The sequence below is a fragment of the Ixodes scapularis genome, unplaced genomic scaffold (genome assembly GCF_016920785.2).
Source record: "Ixodes scapularis isolate PalLabHiFi unplaced genomic scaffold, ASM1692078v2 PGA_scaffold4__175_contigs__length_147842914, whole genome shotgun sequence".
Classification (NCBI taxonomy): domain Eukaryota; kingdom Metazoa; phylum Arthropoda; class Arachnida; order Ixodida; family Ixodidae; genus Ixodes; species Ixodes scapularis.
In genome coordinates this window covers 36,288,472-36,314,112 of record NW_024609879.1, presented here as the reverse complement: position 1 = coordinate 36,314,112, position 25,641 = coordinate 36,288,472, and the positions used below count along the sequence as shown (strand labels likewise).

Genomic DNA, 25,641 nt, shown 5'->3' with positions numbered 1-25,641 from the left:
AATATATGATTCCTAAACAAAGATAAACAAGTTTAATGTGTCTATTTGTCGAATTTTGTTTCATATATTGCACTATTCGACTTGAACTATAAATATGGGGTCCTAAACCTCTAATAACTAGGAGCTTACTATTTAATATATTTGATAATAGGTTGCACCTTCAGGATATTTTTTCTAACCAAGTTCGTGCGGTGTTGCAGCTACCTCGACTACAAGAAGATGATGGCTTACATAACAGTACCACAATGGATATACAGACTGGTAAGACGTCACCGAATATTGCGTATTTTTACATCACTCGCTGTAGTTGCATTCTTGTTGACAGCATTGTGTTAAGAAATATTCATGTACATGTCAAAGTGAAATACATGCGAAGAAAACGCCAAATCACCACCCTCACGTATCATCCATTTCATCAAATTGCTCAGGCAGTAGCCCTGACGAGTTATGTGATGTGCAGGCTTGTGGAAGAGACAAACGTGGAAGCTGCCTAGGACGTGGGAGGGGGGAGTGCAAGGTCTTATCCAAGCAGTTTATTCTTGGTCTGATAGGATAAAGTTGTGTCTCTCTGTGTCCAGTCTCTCTTGTCCTTTCCGATGAGCAGTATACGCCAATCTCAACTTACGTCAACATGATGTGCGTCTGGCTAGCGGAAAATTCGCTCAGCACAGACGGGGCGTGGCTTGCGGTAATGAGTACGTGGGTGAAGTTTCGGGCAAACTGTGTCATATTGGGGGTGATACTATAATTGATCAAGCACCCGTTTAGAGCTTTACGCTGTAACCAGAAGTTTGAACGCGTCCGTAAGAACTAAACATGTGCAGAGCATGCAGCTTGTCCACTCGGGTGTAGTGCACGCCTTTAAGTGGAAACAATGAACCATCAATTTTTTTTTTTAATATATGGGTCTTTATTCACTAGACGCTATATTCTATGTAACACAGTGATTCTTTTAAAACGTGTAGTTTTTTCTAGAAATTTAGGGCTCTACACACTTCTCCTTCTTTGATCATACTTTGGGAATCTTGGCGCTAATTTATCAAACAGGCGCGAAAGCAACGCTTCACTGCAAGCAGTTTGGCTGTCAGCTAGCACCTTTGTGAATAAATAACCAAACTTGTGCCACATTCGGCTTCACTGCTGGTTTTGGCTCCTTTTGCTTAAGTCCGGGGCTTTGTCAAATGATGGAGATACAAAAAAAAAGCAGTAGAAACGCCAAAGAAATCTACTCTGTCACTAAGTTGCGTTGCTTAACAATACCGTATTAGGAACAAGTTAGGCGACCCCTAGGATTGCCAAACTTGTGCAAAAGCTAGGCGTTTCTCCGGTGTCCGAATTGGAATTCTTAGCGTGTTGTTTGTAGGAAATGTTGAAAATGTTCTTCCTGTTTCCTACTGCCAGAGGCGGCGATATTGGTTTTGTGGAATGTTCGTGTATGCACATTCAACGTACAGGCTGCGTTTACATGAATGCTTCGAAAGTGAACCGAATTGAGAGGGAACCAATTAATCGAGCCCACTTCCCTCTTCTTCTTTTTCTACCCAGTCACAATCGTCATATCTCGATTCGATGTATTATGGTAGCTTGTATGTATCTGTAAATGCAGTTGCCGTAAATATACCAGACACGCTTTCAAAACAGGGTCGAGATGGTGACATACGGGGGCGAGGCGCACGTTGGGGCAATTACCTATCCACTTTAAAACTTAGAAAGGCTGTAAAGGCGCGTATTAGTCAGGCCTCATCCATTTCCTTTAAGCGCCGCGGAATAGACTCTTTCCGAAATTCAGTCTGGCCACTTCGACTTCTATCATAACCTAAGTGTGTAACATCTGTACAGGCTAATGATGGCCTTTTGATGGCTGGTAAAGGAAGAATTTGAAGACAAAGACCAAGGCGGAGCCTGAGTAGAGTGTTGGGTATCCAGAAGTCAGTTCGCGGTATTGTTGCACGATGTCACTGCGACGAGACTTACAACCTTCTGTGTTCTACGCACTTGAGGCTGTCACTTATGTCCTTAGAAAACTCGGCTTTAGCACGCCCCAGACGGGCCGTGACAATGAAATGTTAATTTTATCAAGACGTTTGCTCAACTATAAGCGCCTTGTGCAGAGCGGCAGTTTTTTGACACCATCGAAACTGAAACAGAGAGAGAAATAACCGTTCATCGAAGAACACCGTAACTTTCGTGCGTCTAACGTTGATAAATAATTACCAGAATGTATCCTCCATGAGCATACAACAATATACCGACATCACCAAGCGTTCGGCGCATGCGTGAGGCCGCCATAACTTTAGCACACAAGAGGCAAGCGGCAGCGCTCGAGACGACTCGTGCCGTCTCGTGCTCTGCACGCGCTGAGCTCCAGCGAGGTTGGGGCATGTTCAGAAAAACTGAAACTCCCTAGATGCATCACGGCGGCGGTGGCGTAGCCAAACGGGCTGGTGAGGTCGGTCTTTAGGACTGATTTGTCTACAACTAAATGGCTCCGAATTTGTGAAGAGGTCAACTGCCCAAGCGCGAGCGGCCCCCCCTCCGCCATTGTTTTCCTTTCCAGTTTTTGTTTGTTATGTTGGTGGAGACTGCGCATTTCACACAATCAGGTCCATTTACCTGGCAGATAATAACGGGTAACTCATTATTATCATACGTTGCAAATAACGTGCTCATAAAAGGCGTTGCATGAAACCATATACACATTTAGCTTGAAATCGGCAAGAATAAGACTTTATCTGGTAGTTCATAGGTAGACGACATGTTCCACTTAATAATTGTAATTTGTGCATGACACTTTATCTACAACCATACGTGTAATTACGCGGTTATTGAACACATTCATACAATTTGTATCACTAGGGCGGTCAGTATCATCCGAGCAAAATTAGTTCAAATTAACACGTACATCTCTCGAGTATCCGATCATGATTAGATTGGTTGGCAAACTCCGGGTGTCTTCCCAGTTTCATGTCCGTGGAAAAAGGTAGTTTTGCTTTGTATAACTTAACTCATAGGTATGCACTAAGGAACTAATAAGATATTCGTTAGTGAGCACTGGAGAAAAACGAGACACGAAGTAATAAAAGTGGGATCAATCGCAAAACCGTCTCAAAGAGAGCCCTTTTTCAAACGGTGTCACGGTTGCTTTCTTATGGCGTTCCCGCCTTCGGACAGTATTTTACTCCTCGTTTCCCTTTGCGTCTGCCCGCAGCCGACGCTGGTGACAGTTTGGGGGAGAAAATCGGCTTAGAAGGGCGGAAGGAATCCTATGAATGTCTTTTTAGAATTAGGCTAGGTGGCGCAAGCTACCGCGGCTCGAAAGGCCAGTAACACCCATCCATCGGATTTGTGTATAGAGAGTGTGGCCAAAGGGAGGTGCGGGCAGAGCCAGGGCGTGCACCACACTCGGAAAGAGGGCTCGGCATGCTCTCTTGACCAACCAGAAGCCGAAAAGAATCCCCTAGCGGTAGTAGCGAGAAACAGTTCTGATCAAAGGTATATGTTCGTATATTGTTTTAATGAGCGCATAAGAGTGAAGTGTTGTAACTCTTTGCGGTTGAAAATAGCGTGCATGTGATGTTTCAATCATGATCGTGCGGAAACATGTAAGGAACGAATGCGCCGCTCAACTCTGTTTTGTTTGGACAGAGCGTGACCGCTCGGATGGCAGATTCCCGGCCCTCGGCGATTGGCGTGAGGATTATGTCGATCGTTCCGCTAGTCGCACTCTTCCACCATCATTTTGGATGAGCGGGATTGAAACATCACGTGTACCATATTTTCAGCAACAGAGAGTTACTCCAATGCACTTATCAGATTTGTTTCTCGCGACCACCGCCAGGGTATTTTTTCCGGCTTCTGGTTGGCCACATTCGGTTTTGTGAAGACGCCCTGGAACACGCCCAGCCAGCTTTCGGCCAATGGCGCCTCCTCAATTGTCTCCTATACTTCCCAACGAATCGCCAAACTCTCTACATATATGCCTCTGCCATCCATCCATCTGTCCATCCAACGATGCAGTCAATCACGCAGCGCAAAAAGTGAACACGGCGCTCATCGTCTTTGAGCGTTTGCTTTGACCGACTAGACCAATCACGCAGAGTGAAATCGCCGAGATCCTGCGGTCCTTCGGACTGTGTTCGAAGACAACCTGCGTCGTGACGACACACTTTGACGCGGCTTGATCGGCGCGACTAAAGATCCTGTATAAAAGTTTCCTAGAAGTAGCGACATTTTTTGAAGCGCCGACTGCGTAACGGAGAAGGTTTTAGGAAGCGAATGGCGGCGCACAGCAGAAGACAGTACTAAATGACGCCATTTTGTTCCAACGCAATGGGCTTCGTCATTTATATTGGTTGTCATTACATGTAATAAGAAGTACTAGGGGACTTAATGTGCGACTGGGTTGTAGCGTAGGTGAAGGACGTAGTTGGATATAATGTGGAACGGAGTGAAGTAAAACCACAACGTGCCACGAGTTCCTCCCTTGTAACACGCTAAGAATTGAAACAACTATTCATTAACGAAAGTGCTATCCCCCGCAATCCGACGAAGCTCATTAAATGTGTCCGAATTCGAGGCACTATACTTTGTCTCATCCTACGATGAACTAAAGGCCAAAGCCACGGGCCGCCAGGTCCAATAACATTCCACGCTGTACTATGACATGTTTAACATTGACTAAGGATTGACGAATAATGCTCAAATCCAAAAGCGCCGCATCCTTTCTATGCGGAAAGCAAGTTCGTCTGCTCCTTGCGCAGGGCGTAGCGGTGACGTCAGAACGCCGAGCCCTGATTGGCTGATGGCGACCCCCTATCTGAGCGTCGTCTGCTCCTTTGCAACGTCGTCTGCGTCTGTCTTACCTTTCCTGCGACTATCGGAAGTGCAGAGGCCAGGTTCACAAAACGATCTTATGCCAAAAATATGCGTAAGACAAAACTTGAGAACAAATTCGTATTCACGAAACAAAATTTTCGTAAGTTTGGCGCAGGTTACGACGAAATCCTACGACAGCTCGAAGCTGTCTTACGCATTTCTTACGATCAAATCAGCATGGCCGACAGCATCGCGGTCGCGACGACCAACGGGCGTTTATTTTTCTACGTGCGCTTCTCACGCGTCCCGACTTCAAGCAACAAGAAAAAAGTAAAAAGTACTTAAAACAGACCACGACGAACAAAAACGCTGGATCTACAAACACCCGGGAAAAGCTCCAACGGCCTTGATTCCACTGACAACGACCAAGCGAGTACGGCAGATAGGCCTAGCGGGCACTCCGACTCGGCGACCGTCTGCAGTCTCTGCACACGACCGGCTGGCGTGCTGAATGGAATATGCCCGCGCAACCCCTGTGAACCCTTCCCGTCTTATACTTTGATCGCTGACCTCAATTTTAGATTAAGAGTTCAATCTCTTCCTCTTGTCATCTCCTTGTTTTCTGAGGCAACGGTGACTCTCGCCGGTAAAAAAGCGGTGAATCTCCGACAGACGCAGGAAAGGTAAAGCAGCCATCGCTTTGACTAGCAGATGTAAAGCAGACGACGTTAACAGCGCCAACCCGCCGACGCCGTTACAGAGTGAAGAGTCTCGCCTCACACGAAAGGAGGGAAAAAGTATTTGGAAAGGAACTTGCGGACACTAACCATCCTCAGTCTTGGCTCTTAGCAAACAAACCTCGGCGCCTCGGGACACTTCGCCAGTGAGTCCTTTGACTTCCCTCCTTGATGCGCGTCTGCTAGTTGTTAGACGAGAACAACGTACCGCTCGAGTTATTTCGTCTGCCCTCCCTGAAAGGCGAAGTCGAGCTCGCTCGACTTCCGAAAGTCAGAGGAAAGGTAAGACCGACGCAGACGACGTTGCGAGCAGACGACGTTGCAAAGGAGCAGACGACGCTCAGATAGGGGGTCGCGATCAGCCAATCAGGGCTCGGCGTTCTGACGTCACCGCTACTTCCTTTCTCATGCGCAGAAGAAAATGAGCCCACTTGCGAGGCTTATAGCTTCGACGCTGCACAGAGCCTATATGTCATCGCTTCTTTGCGATGTAAAATTGTTGAGTCACTCAGTGCTTTTCGGTTCGAACCACTGTCCACCCGTCCCCTCATCAGTGATCTGAGACTCGGGCACCGATACGTGCATCGAAGCGAAATATCGCACAATTTCTAAGTTGCTCGTGATTGGATCTGGTGGTCCGTAGCTTTTGCCTTTAGTCCATCGTAGGGTGAGACGAAGTATAGATGCACTCGAGGTTGAAGAGAAACCCGATTTTTCTTATAGATCGAATTAAACCAAAAGCAAATCACTGGACTTCGAGGGCTTCTTCGGAATTATGTATATAAGTAAATAAAATATGTTAAGGAACATTTTTATTTCTGAGTATTGGGGGTCACGTTGGGACTTTATGATGGACGGCACCGTTAGAGGTGACGTAATTATAAATTTTGTGGGCAGGTTTGAGATACTCATAGGTCATTTGTCGTGCCTCTGTCGCCCAATACCCAGAGTGGATGAAGAAAACATTCCAGAATGTCCTGCCTCCTGCAAGGCATTGAGTAGTGTGGCACAGTCTTTAACGAAAGTTTAAGAGCCGGCGTCCCGGCGAGTGGCCGCAGCGGGCTCGCTTTTGTGCGGCGACGCTCCTATAGTCGGCGCCAGCTTGTTGGGAGAGTTTTGGGAGTGAGAGGGAACTTCACTCTTGTGTCGTACTCGGCTTAATTACAAAATTGTTCGTAAAGGATTTGAGCCAAAGCCATTTCGATTCAAGAGCTAAGTTCCCCTTCACTCTAAAGACCCTCGCTGCCTGCTAGAGCCGACAATAGCAGCGCCACAGTATGAAAACTAGCCCGCTCTGGCCACGCGCGCGATGGGTTCTGAACTTTTGGCGTGCCATGCACATTCATTTAATTTTATTCGATACAACTTTGACGTACCCTGTGCATGTATTTCATCCTTTTCGTTATAACCTCAATAGCGTGCCAAGTCAGATGCGCTGGCGGCAAGCTGCGATAAAATGACATGGCGCCCAAAATCAAGTACTTCCGTCTTTCACTCATTATTGTCAGTTTGGCTAGTGTAAATATTTTGACTGACATTTCCGCCAATAAATATCAAGCTTAAATTGTTTCATTTTCGTCGGAAGATGCAAACAACTAAAGCACAAGTAAACGTGTTTTTCTTGTTCTTTGTTATGGTAACACGTCAGCATGGTGAGAATAGAATGTATGCACCGGGTTTCCTTCAGGTATAACACGCCAGCACCATTATAGCGTGCAAGTTCGTCGGGTACATACACACCTCCTGAGTTTGGTCACTCCCCTAATGCGTCCACGTGTTTGTGATCTTCCACGACTTCCTCTATGACGGCGCGTGCCCGGCTGCCTCGTTATCGAGCGTAACCTGTGCATTTCCTAAGTTGCCTGGTAATGCCGTGGTGCCCATTCTTGCGTTCCGGTACGACAAGGACTCATTCCGAAACACTTTCTGGTCATACATGGCAGGTGTTAGTTTTAGAACGCAGCACTTAGGCGCCCGTTTCCGGGTTGACCGGCGTCCGCGTTGGCGTCAACGTTGACGTCGGCGTCGCACCCGGTATAATTGCGCGTTGCACTTTGGGATGTTTCCCGTAATGACGTCACACGTCACATCACGTGCGACGTCACGAGGGTAACGTCATGGGGGAGGGCATTACGTGGGACGTCAATATGGGAAATGTCCCATAATGCACAGCGCGGTTACGACGACGCCTATTCAGTTTCCCCGCTAAACTTAGCGGGAATATTTCTCCAATAATTTTAGCCGCAAAATATTCGCTTAATTTAGCGTGAAGTTTAGAGAAACTTTCCCGCTAAATGTGAGGGGAGCAGGACAGGAGGAGGAGAGGATACGGAGGGGGAGCAGGGGCATACCCTTCTCCTCCTCAAGAGCTGCCCTAGTTCTAATTCGCATTACGGAGAATCGTAAACGTATTTAATTTAATTTGTTTTAAACAAACAACAAGTTTTTTGTAAAAAAAGAATAAAGAAAAAGCGTCGGCTCAACCAATTGCGTTTATTAGAATTGCACGGTCAAGATTTATGTTGCAAGGAGCAAACGTTCTCTTGTGTCCTATTAAAACGTGGTACTCATGTACTCGCCGACTCTTGTTCTTGGGGACTCGAAACACCCAGAAAGACCTGGTGCAGAAGTTTGCCGGAAATGAAGCCATTGAGAAGAGGCATTCAAGAACATCTAAAACTGAAGATGAGGACGAATCCGTTGAACAGGTGAGCCGCTGACGATAAGTTTAGTGCTGAAGCTCTCTTTTTTACATCGTAAATGTTCGAGAAACCATAGAATATAAGCGTACTCAAACTTTATGAAAGTGTTTATTCTCTATCGTTATTTGTAGCATGTATGTCAAGCAATAAAACGTTAATGTTTTTTTTTTATTTCAATATACCCTTTTATTCAAGATGGAATGCTTTATACGATTGTATAAACACGGCCATTCTCGACATCTCTGAATACACCTTGGGGTTAAAAAGGCAATATAAAACGAGGAAATTATATAATAGATAGATTAGTTTTTGAGAAGACGCTATTGAAACTCAAGTGATTCGTTGTTCGCTCCTAAGGGGACCGGATACGTTTATCTAATTCTGAATCATTTAATGTCGAACTATTTTTTTAACTCTTGCATTTTTTGGTTTATTCAAAACATGCAAGCGTGAATACATCAACAGCGTGAATACATTATTTATATCATTTTTTGCTGCTCACAAGTTTTCTAGGTAACAGAAGGTAAACATATATCGGTTACGGCCAGGCTAAAAATCTAAGTTATAATAAAACAAAATTTGATTCACTACAAATTTTACACCCAATGGGTGACTTTCCTGCCTGCAGAGCTGACTTAGTTAGAGCTGAACACTTTCTGACTTCGACTGACTGCGACCATCAGCGTAGTAATGCTCCATCAACGTACACATGGAACCGTCAACTATTTTTTTTAATGCTGAATTGCATTATTACTAGAGCCGACAGACATATAGCCATGAAAAAAAACTAGTGAAGCATGCCGAGGTGAAAGAGATTTAGCCTAGTTGGCCAGCTGTTAAACAACAGCGCTGCAAGCTCCGCCGGCCACAAAGCACAACTCTCAGAAACAAAAACAAAACAAGGCTAACAAAGAAAACAAAAGACCCCAAGCCGTGGTTCCGCAACCCTTCTAAAACAATCCCCCAGCTGCGAACAACTTCGAAAGAAAACATAAAGGAAACATATGTCTGTGCATGAGTGTACTCAGAGTTGTTATAATGTACGCTAGGGGTTCAAGTGGCGCTAGTGTGCTGACGCAAATTGACGCAGACAGAAACGAGACGAAGATTGACTTTCTTTACTACATTTCTATGGGAAAAAGTGAGTGTTTCACCCTACGCTAAATCATAAAAGCAAATATCTCGAATAATTCGTACGAACTAGGTAGCTTGCAGCATTTCTAAGTCAGGCCGACAAATAATTGGCCAGTTACGGCCTTTATCGTTCTAATTCGTTGCATTAAAAACGGTGCTAAGACGGTTTCAAGCGTGCATTTATGTGCACAGTCGGACACTGTTAGCTCGAACACGACGTCGGCGCTTTTCAGCATGAGGGATATAGGCGTGCCAAACGAACGAAGGACATCTGGAAAGCCAAGAAAGATGGCAAGGACCATGCAATAACACTAGATCAGTAACTACCAGTGCATGAAAGATGAAAAATAAATTGAAGGCCGCCTAATATATTCCGATTTTAAATAAGTAAGTACCGCTTTATTCTTTCTGCTCTGCGCAACGTTCAAAATATCACCCGCACGCTCGAAATCTTTGAGAACAAGTGTTTGCATGCATGCATAAAGGTGCCCGGCAGAGAAAACGATACGAAGAGATACCGTTCACAGCCCACGTACTTTATTGTTTATGTTTTGAATGTTTTTATGCGCTCATGCACGACGGGGTCATTTTCATATAGTGAGAGGACTGGCATATTACCGATATATAAGCGTCAGAGAATGCTGGCGAACCTTGAGCACACTCAATGTTCCTTTCGATTGTAACCTTGCTTTGAATTTTCGCTTGCTTTTACGCATCTGCTGCCGAACACATGTTTGGGACTGAAATGTAGTGAAGTTAAACATCGTTCACTGATAAAGCAAAATGCGCTAACTAAAGCAATTACAATTTTACAATGTTAATCAAGGTACATACTATTTGGTACGACCCAAATAAACAAAGTGTTCCGTGTTATTTTACTGCGAAGAGACAAAATGCAATTCGCGCTTTCCCCTAGGAATGCACAGGAGCACCGCAAAAGTAGACTGGTTGCTGTCTGCTTCAATTTGCATCACGGAAGTCGCATAGACACTAGCGCCAGTTGAACCTCTAGCGTACATTATAATAACTATGCATGTACTATGCTGCATAAATTTCCGTAGAACAAGGTGTGCGTAGCACAAGAAATGAGATGGGGGTGATATAAGAGAGGCCGTGCCTTGTCCACTTCTTCATATCTGTTGTTTGGGGCTGCTGGCCTTTTCGCCGCGTCATTCGCATGCCGCGGTGCGAGATGTGGGCCGTCAGGCATGAGAGCTCGCAGGTTCTCATGTTTTCTTATTTCCGCGTTCAAAATCACTTCAGAGTTTTTCTTGTTTTTGACGTGCGAGACGTCACTTCCGTGACCAAGTTTTCGCGACATGGACAATTCACAACTTTGCACCCCCTTCCAAATTTATTTTGACGTGCGTTACGTCACTTACGTTGATCGTGTTTTCGTGACATCAACTTCCCAACTTTTCATCCTCTACCAAATTTATTTTTACGTGCATGACGTCACTTCCGTAACCAAGGTTTCTGACAATCGGTGACTAATTTTCGTGACATCGACCGCCCAACTTTGCACCCCTTTCCAAGTGTGGAGAAATAAGTAGTTTTACGTCAAAACTGCACAATAGCATGACGTGGTGGCGCTTGCACGGTGTCGCGCGTTTCGAAGGTCGAGATTAAAGTTCGCATTCGCTGCGTTCCTGATAAAACGCACGTCTGCATCCGACGGTTTGATCGATCGATCGATATAAAACTTGACATTTTTAAATAAGCTTATACATGGCGCCTCCAAATTCGAAGGTGCTTGTAACCAGCACACTAGAATATGTCTTCCGGTGAATACCACAAAGAGCATTTCTACAGCCGGGTTCGTAAATTCATTAGTTCCTAGCAGTCACGCGACGACACTCTCTTGGTCGCTCAAAACCTCAAGACCAAGCGTCCACACTTGCGGGGGCCCAGGAACTGGCTCCCATTTCATGAGACTGATATCAAAAACCTGAACGCACAACCTTCTCCGCGCGATCAATCGCGCAATCCGAAAAAGCAGCTACCTTATTGTAGTGTCGGACGACGCCCATTGTTCCTAATTAACGTATATTTTACATTGGTTCCTTGTAAGCTTACATTTGAAAGGGATGCACAATAATGAATTTGAGCCCATAAGAACGACCGAGCGAAGTACGTAGCAGTGTTCCACAGGAGCACTTGTCTCTTTTGGAGTCTGCTTGGCTTCCCGGTAACAAAATTGTCTTCTTTTGTGTTGAGCTAAATGAGCTATATTGACTTGGCACTTGTAGAAAACACCTGCAGTGCACTGCTAAATAAAGAAACAATATACGCCTCTATGCATCTGATATTTATTAATACCATAGAAATGAACCATGCCATACTATAGGCACTTTTTCCATAGGAGAATAGACTAGTCAGTTTGAAGTGTAAACAGAATAGTCTACTTTTTTTGTTTTTTGGTCAGAAAGGATATAAAATGCAGTGTTGTCTTCAGTCCGCTTGGATAAATTTCAGCTCGCGCTGTTTTCAATAAAGTGAGACTGAAACATTTATCAAGAATTATGAGTTAGGAGCGGACTTCTATAGCTTTTTGTCCCGTGAATTCAGACATCGCAGTTATCTTGGGTGGAAGCAAACGTGAACCGCATTTAGCTATAAAAATGTGTGCAGCAATTTTCGCCGGGCATGCGACGATCCTCTCTACCGCCTATTGTCAGTCCAAAAAGTCGTGATGTCAATGACGACATCCCCGATCCAGCTTCGAGACGAGCAAGGGTCGTCTGACCCCGCTGATGACGTCACTTTTGCAACCATTGTGTCAAAACAGCTGAGACTGGGTGGGAAAATATCGATTATCGAATCAACCAAAAGCCGACGAAAGAGAGGAAAAGAAGGCAATCAGACTTCTTTCCCCTGTCACTCGTAGTTTTGGTTCTTTCGAAATTTTCTCACCAAGTCTCAGGTATTTTAACAAAATGGCAAACTTCCACCAGCTTTCCTGCGCCCTCACCGTATTTTCGTTTCCTTTTGCTAGTTTTTCTGTCTGCTGTCGCGCTCTCCTGCCGTCGGCGCGCCGCAACCCGCGGGTCTACGTTGAGATTGTTTGGCTATTATGTTGCTCCTACAAATAAGATAGAAATGAAACTTAAGACACTTAGTTTTAAATTGCTCACATTACAACTTTTACTGTTTCTTCGAATTCAAGGACGTATTCAGCTTCCTTTTCAGTAGCTATGGCGCACCCTGTATTATTGTGTGAGTTTAATGTGTATAGTACGAATATAAGGTAGCGAAATGTTGAAGGCCGACCACTTGTTTGTGTTTCCAATTTCCCTCGCTTCCTCCTCTCCCATTTCTACCCTGTTCACCGTTGCCTGTTTCCTCCTCACCTATGGTGAGGAGAATCTTCTGCCTTGCAGTATCTCGAGCCTGGTCGTCGGTCTTTAAGCACTTAAATTTTGCTGTCCGCTAATTAAGCGATTTATGTTTTCTCTTTCTTATTAGCTCGCTTTGCATTGCAATTTGGGATATGGCTCGTATCGTTTAATATGATTTCGCTTTGTAATAAAAAACCTTAAATGTCTATTTATTATTTATAAAGCCACGATATCTGCAATGAATTCATGACCCTTAAAGGGGTACTCCGGCGATTTCTTCATGGTCCCCGATTTGCTTGAAATTTTGCTAAACTCGCCAAACATCGCTAATATAGTATACCAAATATTAGGTTAAAGTAATTTTTTTTCACGAAGTTATTGAATTTACAATTTTGGTACTCACCGTGTTTTTCAAACTGAAAGTCTCTACTGGCAACAACGAAAAAGTGACGTCAGTGGAAGTGCAGGGGTTCACTCTTTGGACTGTAGAATTTGTTCCCAACTGATTCGAAGCAGTTTCATGGTGTCAAACGAATGCTTTGAAAGCTCGCTCCAGGACCCGCGCTTCAACACGGAACAAATGCTTGGCATATTCTGTATTTTAGACTACTCGCTCGACTGGCAAACCTGCCCGCCACTGACGTCACGGCACTGAAAAGTGCGGGTATATTTCAATGTTGGTTTTTGCATCATTTCCATTTGCCGATATCGCAATAAGTATTATGAATTTTGCTATATTAAATAGCATACCGGAAAGGGTAAAGGCCGGGGGGTCAGAAAATATAGTTAGTTGGGGTAGCTCAAAAAATCGCCGGAGTACCCCTTTAAAGAGTAACTTTGGTCAAAATCAAAACCAAAATATATGACTCATATCAATTCACGGAGACTAAATGCGAGCTATGCCAAATTATTACACTAATGGGAAACCGCTGTCCACTCTAAAACCGATATTAAAAATGCTACCTCCACATTATCAGCGGGTATTCACCGGTTTACTGTTTACCACAAAAACATTATGGCACGACGTCATGTTCGTGCTCAAGTAGGTTACAATTGAGTTTACTAAAACTTCTTTCGCCCTGATCTGCTTCATTTTGAGCCGTCCCAGCGGTAGATCTCTGCTTAGGTTATGCATTAGCGGCCGTCGTTTGTGAACGCTCCTCACCGACAGCGCACGAAGATTCTTGACTCCCTGCTCGCTCAAGTGTGTCTTGGGTCGGCGCCGTTCGTCGAAGAGTTTTCGGAAGACCCTAGGTTCCTAAACCTTCACTGGTGGTCACAGTTGAGTTTGCTTCTCGTCAGTGCGAGTTGAAAATAACCTTCCACAAAGCTTCTGCAGCATATGTTGCACGTCACTAGAATATTGTAGTTCTTCTCAGAAGATAAGTGGGGGCTTGATCTGAGCCTGCGCTGTAAAAACCGCGGTCAATTTTTGCACCCAGTAAAAAGAAACCTATTTATCTCGGCAAAATCTTTTTCCTGCATATGTTTGATATCTACGAAGCAAGGCAGTAACACTGCCATAGCATCTTACCTGACTGATCGGAACTGTTTTTCTGATTAGGCCAGTCGTACGTTTTGCTGTACCGCGTTAGGAAGTTTGCGCAACACGATCACTATGCAGCTGATCAGCAGCGTCGCCATCTTTTTGAGCCGGTAGTTTCGGTTTTGCCGTGGACCACCAAAACAAAACTTTGGGATAAGGTATCTACAAAACTACACGAGGCATCAATAATAAATGACACCTCGAAATTCAGGAACACTTCCTCCAATGTAAAGAGTCATAACCTTAAAATCCAGGGAAAAGTGCCGAAGTTACATAAAGTACCGGATTTATTACCGTGTGAATGGTGTCCAGGCGAGCCTACTGGCTACCATGCTCACCGAGGGATGGTTCCACGTTCTGGTGGGTTTCGTCGCCACGGGTTTCGTCCTGCTGCTCAGCGGTCTTGCCAACTTCCTGAGCAGCAGCGACGCTCCTTGGAAGCGGGACTACCTCATGTCCGCCATCACCGCAGTGCAAGGACTCTACGTTCTGTTCTACTCCCTGGAGATGGTCATGGTGGTAAGGACCTGCGACCTACTCATTTGCATCATTATGACGGCCATACCTCCCCGACTTGTTGTAAATCCAAAAAATAGCTTGCGGTTGTGTATAGTGTTAGTGCCCGTTTGGCATGCTAAAAATTGATTTGAAGCTTGGCCAAGGTTAGAATATTCCAATAGTACTGAATGTAGTCTTTCAAAATGTTGTAAGATTATTGAAAATTTTATGGGTTGGAAACTAGGTAAGGTTGTTTAAAGTCACTGCGCGTATATTTTATCTGTGGGCAACGGTGTCTTTCAAAGACGGTACTTCGAAAACAAAGCAAGAACACGGGCTCTCCTTCGTGCTACCCGGGCTACCATCAACCATGAGAACGTGAATACAATGCACTTTGCAACCTCTTTCTTTCTAACAGCATGTTGTTAAATTTCGTTATTTGAATCTGGTTGATAGGTCTCTTTCACCTGAGTGTATATGAAAAAGTTACATTTACATGAGCTAAAATCGCATAATTTAATGTTTTCGTTTTACAATGTTCTTTTTTTTTTACAACAGAGGCTGTAAAAGCCAATCTCCCCCCCCCCCCCCCCCCCTGGCACCCCCTCGTTCACATTCACAAAGTGCCAGGGCAAAGAATGTCAGCATTTGCGGTGCAATTTAGCGGTTTACACTCTTTACACAACAGCAGGAGAATTTACCGCGGTATCTATAGAACGTTTTTACTTTTCGTCTTTTCGGCGCTGCCATCTTGAATTCGCGTGAACCGGAAGCCACAAGGTTGCTTCAAATCTTCGATCCTCCCTCCCCTCCGCGCCTTCGCGAAGACGTTTTCTCCGTGTATTTCGTCGTGTTTTACATCGATATTTTTCCTCGGTTTGTGAATTGTTGTCTGATACCTATTTTTTATACCGTTAGGCATGCTATAATTTAGTGCAGAACTTCTGCACTTGATTTTGTATCACGTTTCCACTATTTTCACCGTCGACGTACCGGATACGTCTAAGGAAATATATCAGCGTCAGCACTTCGCCCATTTGTGTATGTAGATGACTTTAAGACACACTAGGGTTGAAAGGTCAATGATTTATGAAACCGCAGTAGTGCTTAAGTGATAGTGGCACAATAATAAGAGCAAGGATTATTTAAGATCAGGCATTTATGATATAAACGCAAGGAGTCACTATGTGTGCTTCTCGAAAGCATCATTATTTTCCTTCATGAACATTCAAAAAATTTTTTTTGATTATATGGGGGAATCATTTTTGCGATATAATCACTCTATTGTTCTGTTTACTTATGTCTTTAAAAAAACTATCCATTGTGCTCGGTCTCATGCCTGCAGTCGTTTCATCTTCTCAATACAATTACTTATTTAGACACGAAGGGCTGGGCTCCCCGGGGGAAAAACTTGTCAAAAGTAGCTTGTGAGTGCCTGACAAAAGCGCCAGAGGCACACAACCTGCGACGCCGAAAGGAAGCCGTCTGCATGTAAATCATTAGAGTGCAGCCTTGTCGATACTGGATTTACTCTCAATGCCGCTGAAAGTAAAAGGATAGTCTCTTTAAAAAAAATTATATTTCTATCCAATTTCTTGAAGTGGTGCGTGGCATTTGACACGAACCAATCTTGCTGGAGGAGGTAATCTCTCTTGCGCCATTTAATTTTATTTACTTGTACTGGTATCACATCGCTTTCTTTTGGCCAGCACGAACGAAAGAGAGAGGCTAGCTGATTTTGTAAACCTTTTGAATGACGGGAGCATCTTCTCCAAACTTTCTGGAAGAAGAGTAGAGCCGTCTAGGAAAATCTGGGAGACACAAAAGAGGGTACTGGTAAGAGGGGAGGTCCTTCTTCACGTCCTCCAGATGACGGCATGTGGAAGTCATGTATACAAAAGGAAGGCGTCAGATTTTTTTTATTTTTTATGACGGGCTCGTTCCTTTTATTATGTTCTCAATACGTTGTAAACAAATGCCCGTATAACAAATAGTTTCTTAAGATCAACATTGTGAAATGCTGCTAATGAATATTTTTGCAGGGCGTATAGTTGAAAAAAAATGTTTTACTCGGCCTATATGATGAACCATCAAAACATCTCTCGAGTACTTAATTTCTTTCAGAAACCCGATGGAGACAAAATCGCTTCTTTGTCGCATTCCATTCGTCCTTACAGGGGTTTTCCCGGTGGGCAATTTTCACAAAACGTCGGTGTACTAGTAAACCGCACAGTGAGCACTAAACATACGAGTTCTTCCGCTCTCCGTGGTTCAGCACATTGTTAGTCAGGTCGTCGACCTGCTTCTTCACTGTGCCTTCACGCATTGCTCTCTGCATTGCTTTATTTTGATGCAATCTAGTATCAACGGGTACGTCCAGTACGGCCGAAGACATCCGTAATCATCCCCCGGCATCATTTCAGTCGTTTCGCCGCTGAACCTGACCGAACGAAGAACATGAGCAGATGAATGTGTTCGTGTAAACATCCACAATATAGGCTCGCAACTACTTCATAGTTCTCAAGGTGGCCCCTTACCACTGTAATGCTGGTTCTGTACCACACGGCATACCTTTATTTTTATAAAAAAAAAAAAAAAAAAAAAAAACTAAGCGAAAACCACACAACACATCAACACAGCCGTGAGCCCTCCTGAAATCGAAACCAATCAAATCGAAGCCAACTTATGTCGCCGCGTGTGTCAGCGCCTTCCATCCACCGGTGAGGTAACTACTGAGATAAAAAGGTCTTTGCTTGACTCCTGCGCGTTCAGAAAAACTATAAATAAAGAGAGACTGATCCGTCGCCAAACCGGGATTGTTTGTATGTCGGAGCATCTATTTCTACTTTCTGAAGGAGATGATGTCGCAGCGCCACAGCGCAAAATGCTGTTTGTGTCGGGTGATGCACGCTCCGGGGAGAAATTTCCGAGATGTCTCCCTGTCGCGCATACCGGTTTACACACCGTGAGTAGAACAAGAGAATTCTCAACGTGTAGAACGGGAAAATAGTTTGGTATGCGAGAAAATGCGAGAAAATGAACCCCAGTGTTGGGGTCTAGGCACAAGTACAAAAATCGTGATATTTTCTAAGATTGACAAAGTATTGGTGAAATAGGTACTATTTATCCTGTAAACAAATGAAACGTCTGAAAAATAAATAAATAGCCAAATCTCACTCGAAGAAACATAGCCTTATGCGATGAGCTCTTCAAGGCTCCAAATTAGGTTTAGGGACGTGTAACTCGTCAGCTCAGTTTGTGCAATTCCGACTGCCTGGCGCAAAAGGGAGAGTGCACGTGAAAATCGAGAGTTGGAAAAAATACGGAAAGAATCTTCGGGCAAAATGAGAAAATGAATCATATATTAATATTGAAGGCGGCGATGCAGTCCTAAACGAGGATTTCATATGCGTAAAACGAACCGAGTTATCAACAAAAATTTGATCTCAATAAAATGGTTTCATATCACAATTGAAGAAAACAAACCACACGTGAAAATTCATAAAAAAAAGGCTTCAGTTTTTGTTTTTTTTGTGTTTTTTTTACAAACGACGAATTTGTTGTTGACTGCCGTAAACATCTTGTTGTTGTTGTTTTTTTTTTTTTTACGTGGTATGAATACATAAATACTGTGGATATAAACATGACCTGGTTTTTGTTTCATTCCCCGTCAGCAAGGAAACTTATAGTTGAGTCCTTTAAATACTCCCAATCCACTGAGCGACACTTCGCCAGTGTCGTACCAGAGCCGGCCTAAAATCGGGACCAAATATCGGCCAAATCTCCCGTTTTGCATCAGGACCCGAAATCTGGCAGGTGTAATTACGAACCAGCGCACAGGTAAACAGTTACTCAAAATTCAAACACCCAGAAAAATATACTCTCACAGCGCTGAACTATCAACCTGATTTGTATTTCAAACTTCCTCTTCTTCGACCCCAAGGAATAGGTTGCCAAGGAAGAAAAGGGGAAAGACAAGGCAAAGGGAGGAAAGGCGAAAGAAGAAGAAAAAGAAAAACAGAGATGAATAGAAAAAAGGAAAATAGAAGACAAATAAAAGAAAAATAAAGGAGATTAATACTAACACAGCCGAGTCCAAGAGGACTCGGCTGCATTCGTATTATTCCCCTACTCTCTTTCTATTCGTCTGTAATAAACTTGACATATTTAATAAATATCTCAATCATGAAATATTTACCAAAACGTTAGGGCGTAACTGAGCTGGTGTATTTGAAACATTTTAGTGAAAAACCCGAGACTGAGGTAATGACAGACGACGACAAGGAAGAGGAGGAGAACGTTTAAATTACTTACAATTGTCTTTTTAAAGACAATTCACTTACAAATTTAAAGACAATTAATTTACAATTGACTTTAAATTACTTACAATTGCAATTAACTGAAATTTTGGCTTTTCGTGGCGGTTTTATTTTGGCACTAGGATTAATTGTGTGTCACGTGGTCACGTGACGTCATGATGTCATGACATGCTGTCAAATAATGTCACGCCACGTAATGCCGTGGCGTAGTCGCGTGACTGACCGCATCAAGCCGACTTAAATTCAGAACGTCAATATAGTCCGTTGCAACTCAAGAAGGTAGGGCGAGGGAAAAGAAGGCCCGGGAGGAGGAAGAAGGCGGAGCGCTGGACGGAGGAGGAGGTTTCACCTTCTCCACTCCGGGGTAGCTAAACTCGTGGAGCAAAACATTCTTCGCTTTTTGACGTAGTGAAGAAAAGAACGCCGCAAAGTTTCCTCCTCCCTGCGCACGCTCAACTTCGCAACTTTTGACGAAAAATCCCCCTGCGATCCCTAGGCGGTGCACGAGAGCACGAGGCAGCGCGGGGAGGCGAGCGTTAACGCCGTTCGCTGTACCACGGCCACTCGATTGGGACTCCCCTCGGGAGCGGCCTGCCGTATGCCTCATTGCGCCGGTGAGAGCGATAGTTCTACTTTACCCCCCAGCGCCAGCCGTGGCGCTCGTTATCGGTGAGAGATAGAGTGCCTTCATACACACGCGCGCCTTTGCTTGAGTGGTGACATCTCAGCCATTTTTCCGCTCAATTGTTTTTCATGCCTTTTGAAGTGCGCGCAATCCGGTGTCACTCAGCTCGAGCGCGTAGCTTTGGCTAATGCATAGACGCCATTTTACCGCCCAAGTCATGCACCGAGTGCGCGAGAGTGTCACGCGCTGGCACATTCAGTGCAACAATGGATGTCTTCACCCTGAGACAGACAGACATGCAGGCACCCTAGTGAGAGATAGAGTTCCTTTCGGGGGAGCATATCGAGGAACTTTATACTTCGTTTCACGTTAGTATGTACTTGTTAGCCGCGCGTGCTAGAAGCGCGAGATAGTTGCTTCGAAGCAAGCCTCGGCGGCTGCATGAGCGCTCGTGCAGCGAGTGCTCCTGTCAAGGCAGTGAAGGCTAGCCGCTCGCGCTAGCACATCGTTCGCGGTTAGTCCATGCTAAGGTAAGACGAAATATAGTGAGAGAGGAGCAGTACGCCCGGCCCGGCCCGGTGTGGCTATTTAGATTTTTTTTTTCGTGAAGCCGCAAGTCTCAATTGAAACGAGTGCCGGATTGCATGAATGGTGTGACAAATCTGCGTAGAATAAAAGCACATGATTCTTTCTGCGAAAAGCTCACTCACCTGCATACTGCGCGCTAAAGCTGCATTCTGCTGGCAGTATGAGCGAATTGTCGTCTTCTTGTTCCCGTAACTGTCGCCCCGTTTATATTACCACTGTAATATAGGAGTTATAGTTGGATATAGCTAGGCCGTATGATTCCCGGTTTTAACCGACGCTCGAGCACGCGCGAGCTGTGCCTTTATTCATCTGTGAAGGACAATATAAAATCAGATTCCGCGTACACAACTTCAGCAATATAAACCTCATTGTTCACAAAAAAGAACCCAAGGGAGTCATATAGTACACAAGCAGAGTACCTTTCGAGAAAGAGGCTTCCGCGAAAGCCTCAATATATTCTCTAGTGGGCTGTTTAGGTCACCAGCCCAGTTTGCCAAAAAAGGTTGAGGAGTTTTCTGAAAAAGAACTAGCAGAGCTCTTCGCTGCGGTAGGGGTCTCGGCAGTTAACACACCACATCAGCGGTCAGTCCATAAGGTGTTGAAGCACAGCGCTCGAGAGGACCTTGCAAACTCTTCCACAATCACGAATCTCTGCCGAATGTAGAGCCCTCTCGACAGAGGTGCAAACGAGCTTGCACAGTCAAACAGCTTCAGGTCGTGGATAGCTGAGTCCTCCCTGGTCAAGGCTAAACATGGACTGATATGCTCCGTCATGTGATGCATTTCTCTTAAGTTGCGCTTGCATTCAGGACACGTCACCTGCAAAGTTTAGCGGGTTCTACACATTAGCCTTCCTTGCTTTCACTGAGATTCGTATTGCTTTGCTAGGTTGAATGTTTCAGCTAATTAATTTGAAATTACGACAATTTCTACAAATAAAAATGGTCACCTTTTGTTCGCAAATGAAGGCCAAGTAGCCAGCCATGTAAGTCAGCGGTGCGAACTCAAGTTCGGAAGAGACTTCATTGTACTTCATCAACTGCAGGATTTCCTGTTTCACGGGTGGAGTTGGCACATTTTATTGCCGTCTGGTACTCAGAACTAGAACGCGCATTTACATTTCCAGCCAGCTTCCTAAATGCCAACACAAACTGCACATGCGAGCGCAGAGTGACACTACGATATTTTCGCCGAGCACAACGGTGCATAGGTGGGGAGAATTTTGCTGCCTTCTGCAACCGCGGCAACGCCTCGATATCGGCGAAGCCAATAACAGGCAGGTATTTTATCTGGGTAGCGGAGCAAGAGCGCGTTGGGCGCCTTCTCTATACTCCGTTTCACCTTATGTTGTACCGCAGCGAAGGCTGGAAGCGCGAGCTCATAGCGTTGACTGCTGCCTTTACTGCACGAGAGCTTGTGCCGCCGAGATCTGCCCCAGAGCAAAGAGCTCGCGCTTACAGCCTTTCCTACAGTACAACATTAACATAAGGTGAAAGAGAGTATAGTTTTCAGCTCCCAAGACCGCTCACCGATGTGCAGCGCCCCCACGGAAAATGGGAGAAGTTCTCCTCTCACGCGCGCTCTTTTGTTTTCCGAAAGACATCGGCTGGCGGCACCAACAGGGGGGATCGAGTGGCCGTGGCTGTACGTTGTCTTTGAGCTCTCGAGCGCCGATAATCCCGTCATGCCTCGCCCAGGCAAGGAGCGAGAGCAGACGACGAGAGTTCGTCTGCCACAATGCGGCATTCGCACGGCGGAACTGAAAGAAAAAGTTGGTTTTCTGCTCGAAATCGCGTCCCGCGGGCCACAAACACAAAGGCGAGCTTGAATTGTAAGCTTCTGATATTTCACGAAGGGAGGAATCGACGGCCCGTGTTTTATTTTCAAAATTTGAGTCGTTTTGTAGCCGTACATACGCTTTAACCTAGCAGTGTGTAACGAAAGGCCCAGGACAACCACAGTGGTCGCGAGATCTAGCACCATTTTTGTATGGGTGAAAGGTGGAACATTTTTCGACAAAGCTCCCACAGCAGAAACCTGTGACGCATTCACTCAGCGTCCAGGAAGGCTAAACATGGAGACGTTGCCCGAGACTCAAGCAAAGTCATATTTGAAGGGCAGCTATCTTGCCCCGTCATATTTTGTTTTGAGAAAGCTCTCGTTCTCAATGCCCTCACCAGGGAAATAAAAAGTCTTACTATTGCTAGATGTTCCAAAGAACTAGATTTAAGCCGTATCCTTTCAGTGGGAGCTCCTGCGCGTACAATGCCATCACTTTTCTCAGGTGTATGCTGTTTTGTAGTCAGATGGTTTTGGAAACTTACGCCATCTGTAGATATCTTCGACAGCCGAGTTGCTTAATTGGAAGTTATTGCAAATGTAAGTTCCACATTGCAGCAACCAACGTTTATAGATAAACGATGGCAGCGACTGCACTCTCGCATTCCCACCCATCACGTCGAACAAAAAGGCGCTAGTTTCGGTTTGAGGTCGGTACTTCTCTACAACATCTATGGCGACAGCATCAGTCTGCACTCGGTGCATCCGGCAATTTCGTTTGAGGCCTGTTCTCCGTGCAGCGCTCCGCAGGTGTAATGCATTAGAACTCTCGCAGTGCAAGTCTTGATCGCGAATCGGGAGTTCGTCACGGGCCTCACCGGCGGTCATTGCTTGACGACAGGCAATACGCCGCGCCCTGTCTAGTTCTCCCTTCGTTTCCGTCCTTGTTGTTTTGGCGTATTACACCATGAGGTAATACACGCAAGTCTAAGGGAGAAACACGCACAAATTGGAAGCTTCTACGCGGTGCTCTAGGGCGAGCATTTTATGACGTGCTGCGATGATTATGTCGGCAAATACTTTACTAGGGGGAATACATTCCACTCCTCTCAAATACAATAGCTTCGGCGCGGACAGGTTTTCTGGGCTTGGCGAGAGCCATCTATCGTCGGGGAGGTCTCGGCTACCAGGCGGTAAATATTAGCGGCGAGATGTTTCGGTGGCGCCCTCCTATGGTTCCCCTTTGTGACGTCATTACCTTGCGAACAACAAGTTCGATGGTGTTTGTAAATGGCATGGTGGAAGCCTGAAATCATTGCGCTCTCAAAGCAACACGGCCAACACCGTCGAAATTAAAGTTCTTTCATTCCTCTTATTTCCGTCGATGGTATACCCTTTCCGACGTCATAGTCAGCTTTTGGGCCAATCGTGGAAGGCCGACCACAGCGACGCTTTCGGTCGCGCACGTCGCCAATACTTCGTTTCACCTTATGTGCGAGCGAAGGCAAAGCTGGAAGCGCGAGCACGAAAGCTCCGCGCGTTCAGGCTTTGCTCGAGCGCGCGAGCTGGGCAGAAACGCAAAAAGCGCTGCTCTCGCGCTTTTAGCTTTGCCTTCGCTCGCAGATAAGGTGAACCGAAGTATAGCTCAGTGCTGCGCCAAATACTTTGCTGCGCTGTGCCGACGTAATCTTCCCAAGGGTTGCACGTTGCACGTGCCTCGTGCATCGACGCACCTCGCGGAGACGACACCGCCGCGGCCGCCGCGAACATCCACGTGCACATGCGCGTGGACTGACGCGGACCTCCGCATCGTCAGCGGCGCTGTAGGCGTTCTGTCTAATGCAAATGAGCAGAGTGGAATGTATTTTCCCTAGTAAAGTATTTGATGTCGGGTTCATGGAGATCAAATAGACATTCGTCAAGCGTTTGAACATCGATTTAAAAAAAAAAAAATCGGCCGGAGCACCATTGACTGTACCGACGTCGCTTGCTTCGGTTGCTAAATAAATGGCACGTTCAGCGACTGAACGGCACGCTCCGAGTTTCAGTTTGTCACGGAAGCCCTCACAGCAGTTCAAAGAAAAAGCTTCCACCATGAAGTACTATGTACAAGCGGTTAAAACGATGCGAATGTCCCCAGTAAAGGTCTTCTAAATTATCGTTCGCTGAGCTTTGGTGACTCCGAAATCACGGATGACTCCACAATAACTCTCGGTTGCCCTTGTCTCATTAAACACATCACAGTTGACGCCCAACAAAGTCGCCCTCGACCCTCAACCACACAACATATATTTAATTAAGATTGATATTCTAACGCGTTTAATATTCTTGCCCACAATATTAACTGTTTTTTGCGGAAACACGATAGATGTTTCATGGTAGAGAACAACCTACTAACGTAATAAAATTGAGTTTTCCCGTTTCTCCTATAGCATGCATGAGATCGTGTCAAGCGATGAGTGCCGGTGGTGCCGGTCGACCCCAGCAATGCAGGCCTCTATCTGCGATCTAGGCTCCTAAGAAATCAGTGGTGCCAGTGCTATAAATCGTTTATTTGCATCTGTACACCCATACCTGCCGGATGTCGGGACGAGGCGCAAAACCGTACATCCGGCCAATATTGAAGCCGGTTTTCGGCCCAAATTGCCTCGACACTCGCCAAGAAGCAACGTTCTGTTTCGGCGACTCGTTTGTGTAATTTATTTGTTCAGTCATAATATTGGGTCCCGGGCCACTGTGTGCACCCCAAAAAAGAAATTTACTGAGGTAATTACACCTTGACGAGAAGCAGGCAGGTAGCCAGAATTGTGTCTACGGGGGAGGGGGGGGGGGGGGGGGGGGAGGTCGCCCATGACAAAGTGCTCTGTGAGGGGGAGGGGGGAGAGGAGGCCCGAGCAAAATCAAAGATTTGGGGGGGGGGGGGGGCGGCCCTTATGCCTGCCCCCCCCTGGCTACGTGCCTGACGAGAAGGGGTATTGTAGTTTTACATCTTTATAAAAAGGTGTAATGCATTATCACACGTTTTAAGAAATTTAAAAAATCACACATTTTTAAAGGTGTGAGCTTTGCATTTCTTTTATAAGGTCCATCGCTACATTTATTAGGGTGTTAGTTATGGGACAACCCACTTACATGTATAAAGGCGTGAAAATGTTTAATGTGTATATACCTAAAGTTGAGGCTTGGGCGAGTTGGCACATACTTCGGAATTAAAAACAGCGCGGAAAGACGAAGACCAGACAAAGAAGTGACACGGACGTACTACGTCCGTGTCACTTCTTGTCTGGTCTTCGTCTTTCCGCGCTGTTTTAATTCCGAAGTGTGTATACCTCCAACGGAAGAAAATCTTTTTCATGTGATTGCATCGCGTGTCGATGAAACGATCTGTCGATGACACGTCGTTCGATGAACTATTTGACCGCCAATGAGTGACGACTGCCAGTGGAATTTCGGGAAAATAATTTTGCCGGCTGCCGGGAGACTCGACCCTACCCAAGAATTATCCCGGTTCTTGTTGGTTTCCCAGCATTCTGAATTGTATACCAGCTTATTAGTACCTC

General features: G+C 45.4%; 1 protein-coding gene across 1 annotated transcript in view; it reads left to right on the top strand.

Moving 5' to 3' along the window:
- The window catches only part of LOC120848301 (sodium/hydrogen exchanger 10-like), a 175,367-nt gene that overhangs the window by 95,471 nt on the left and 54,255 nt on the right, over positions 1–25,641 (top strand). The window contains exons 11-13 of the mRNA XM_040504496.1: positions 201–261; positions 8,165–8,260; positions 14,585–14,791. Coding sequence (XP_040360430.1) covers positions 201–261; positions 8,165–8,260; positions 14,585–14,791 — 364 coding nt within the window. The remainder of the gene's footprint in view (positions 1–200; positions 262–8,164; positions 8,261–14,584; positions 14,792–25,641) is intronic.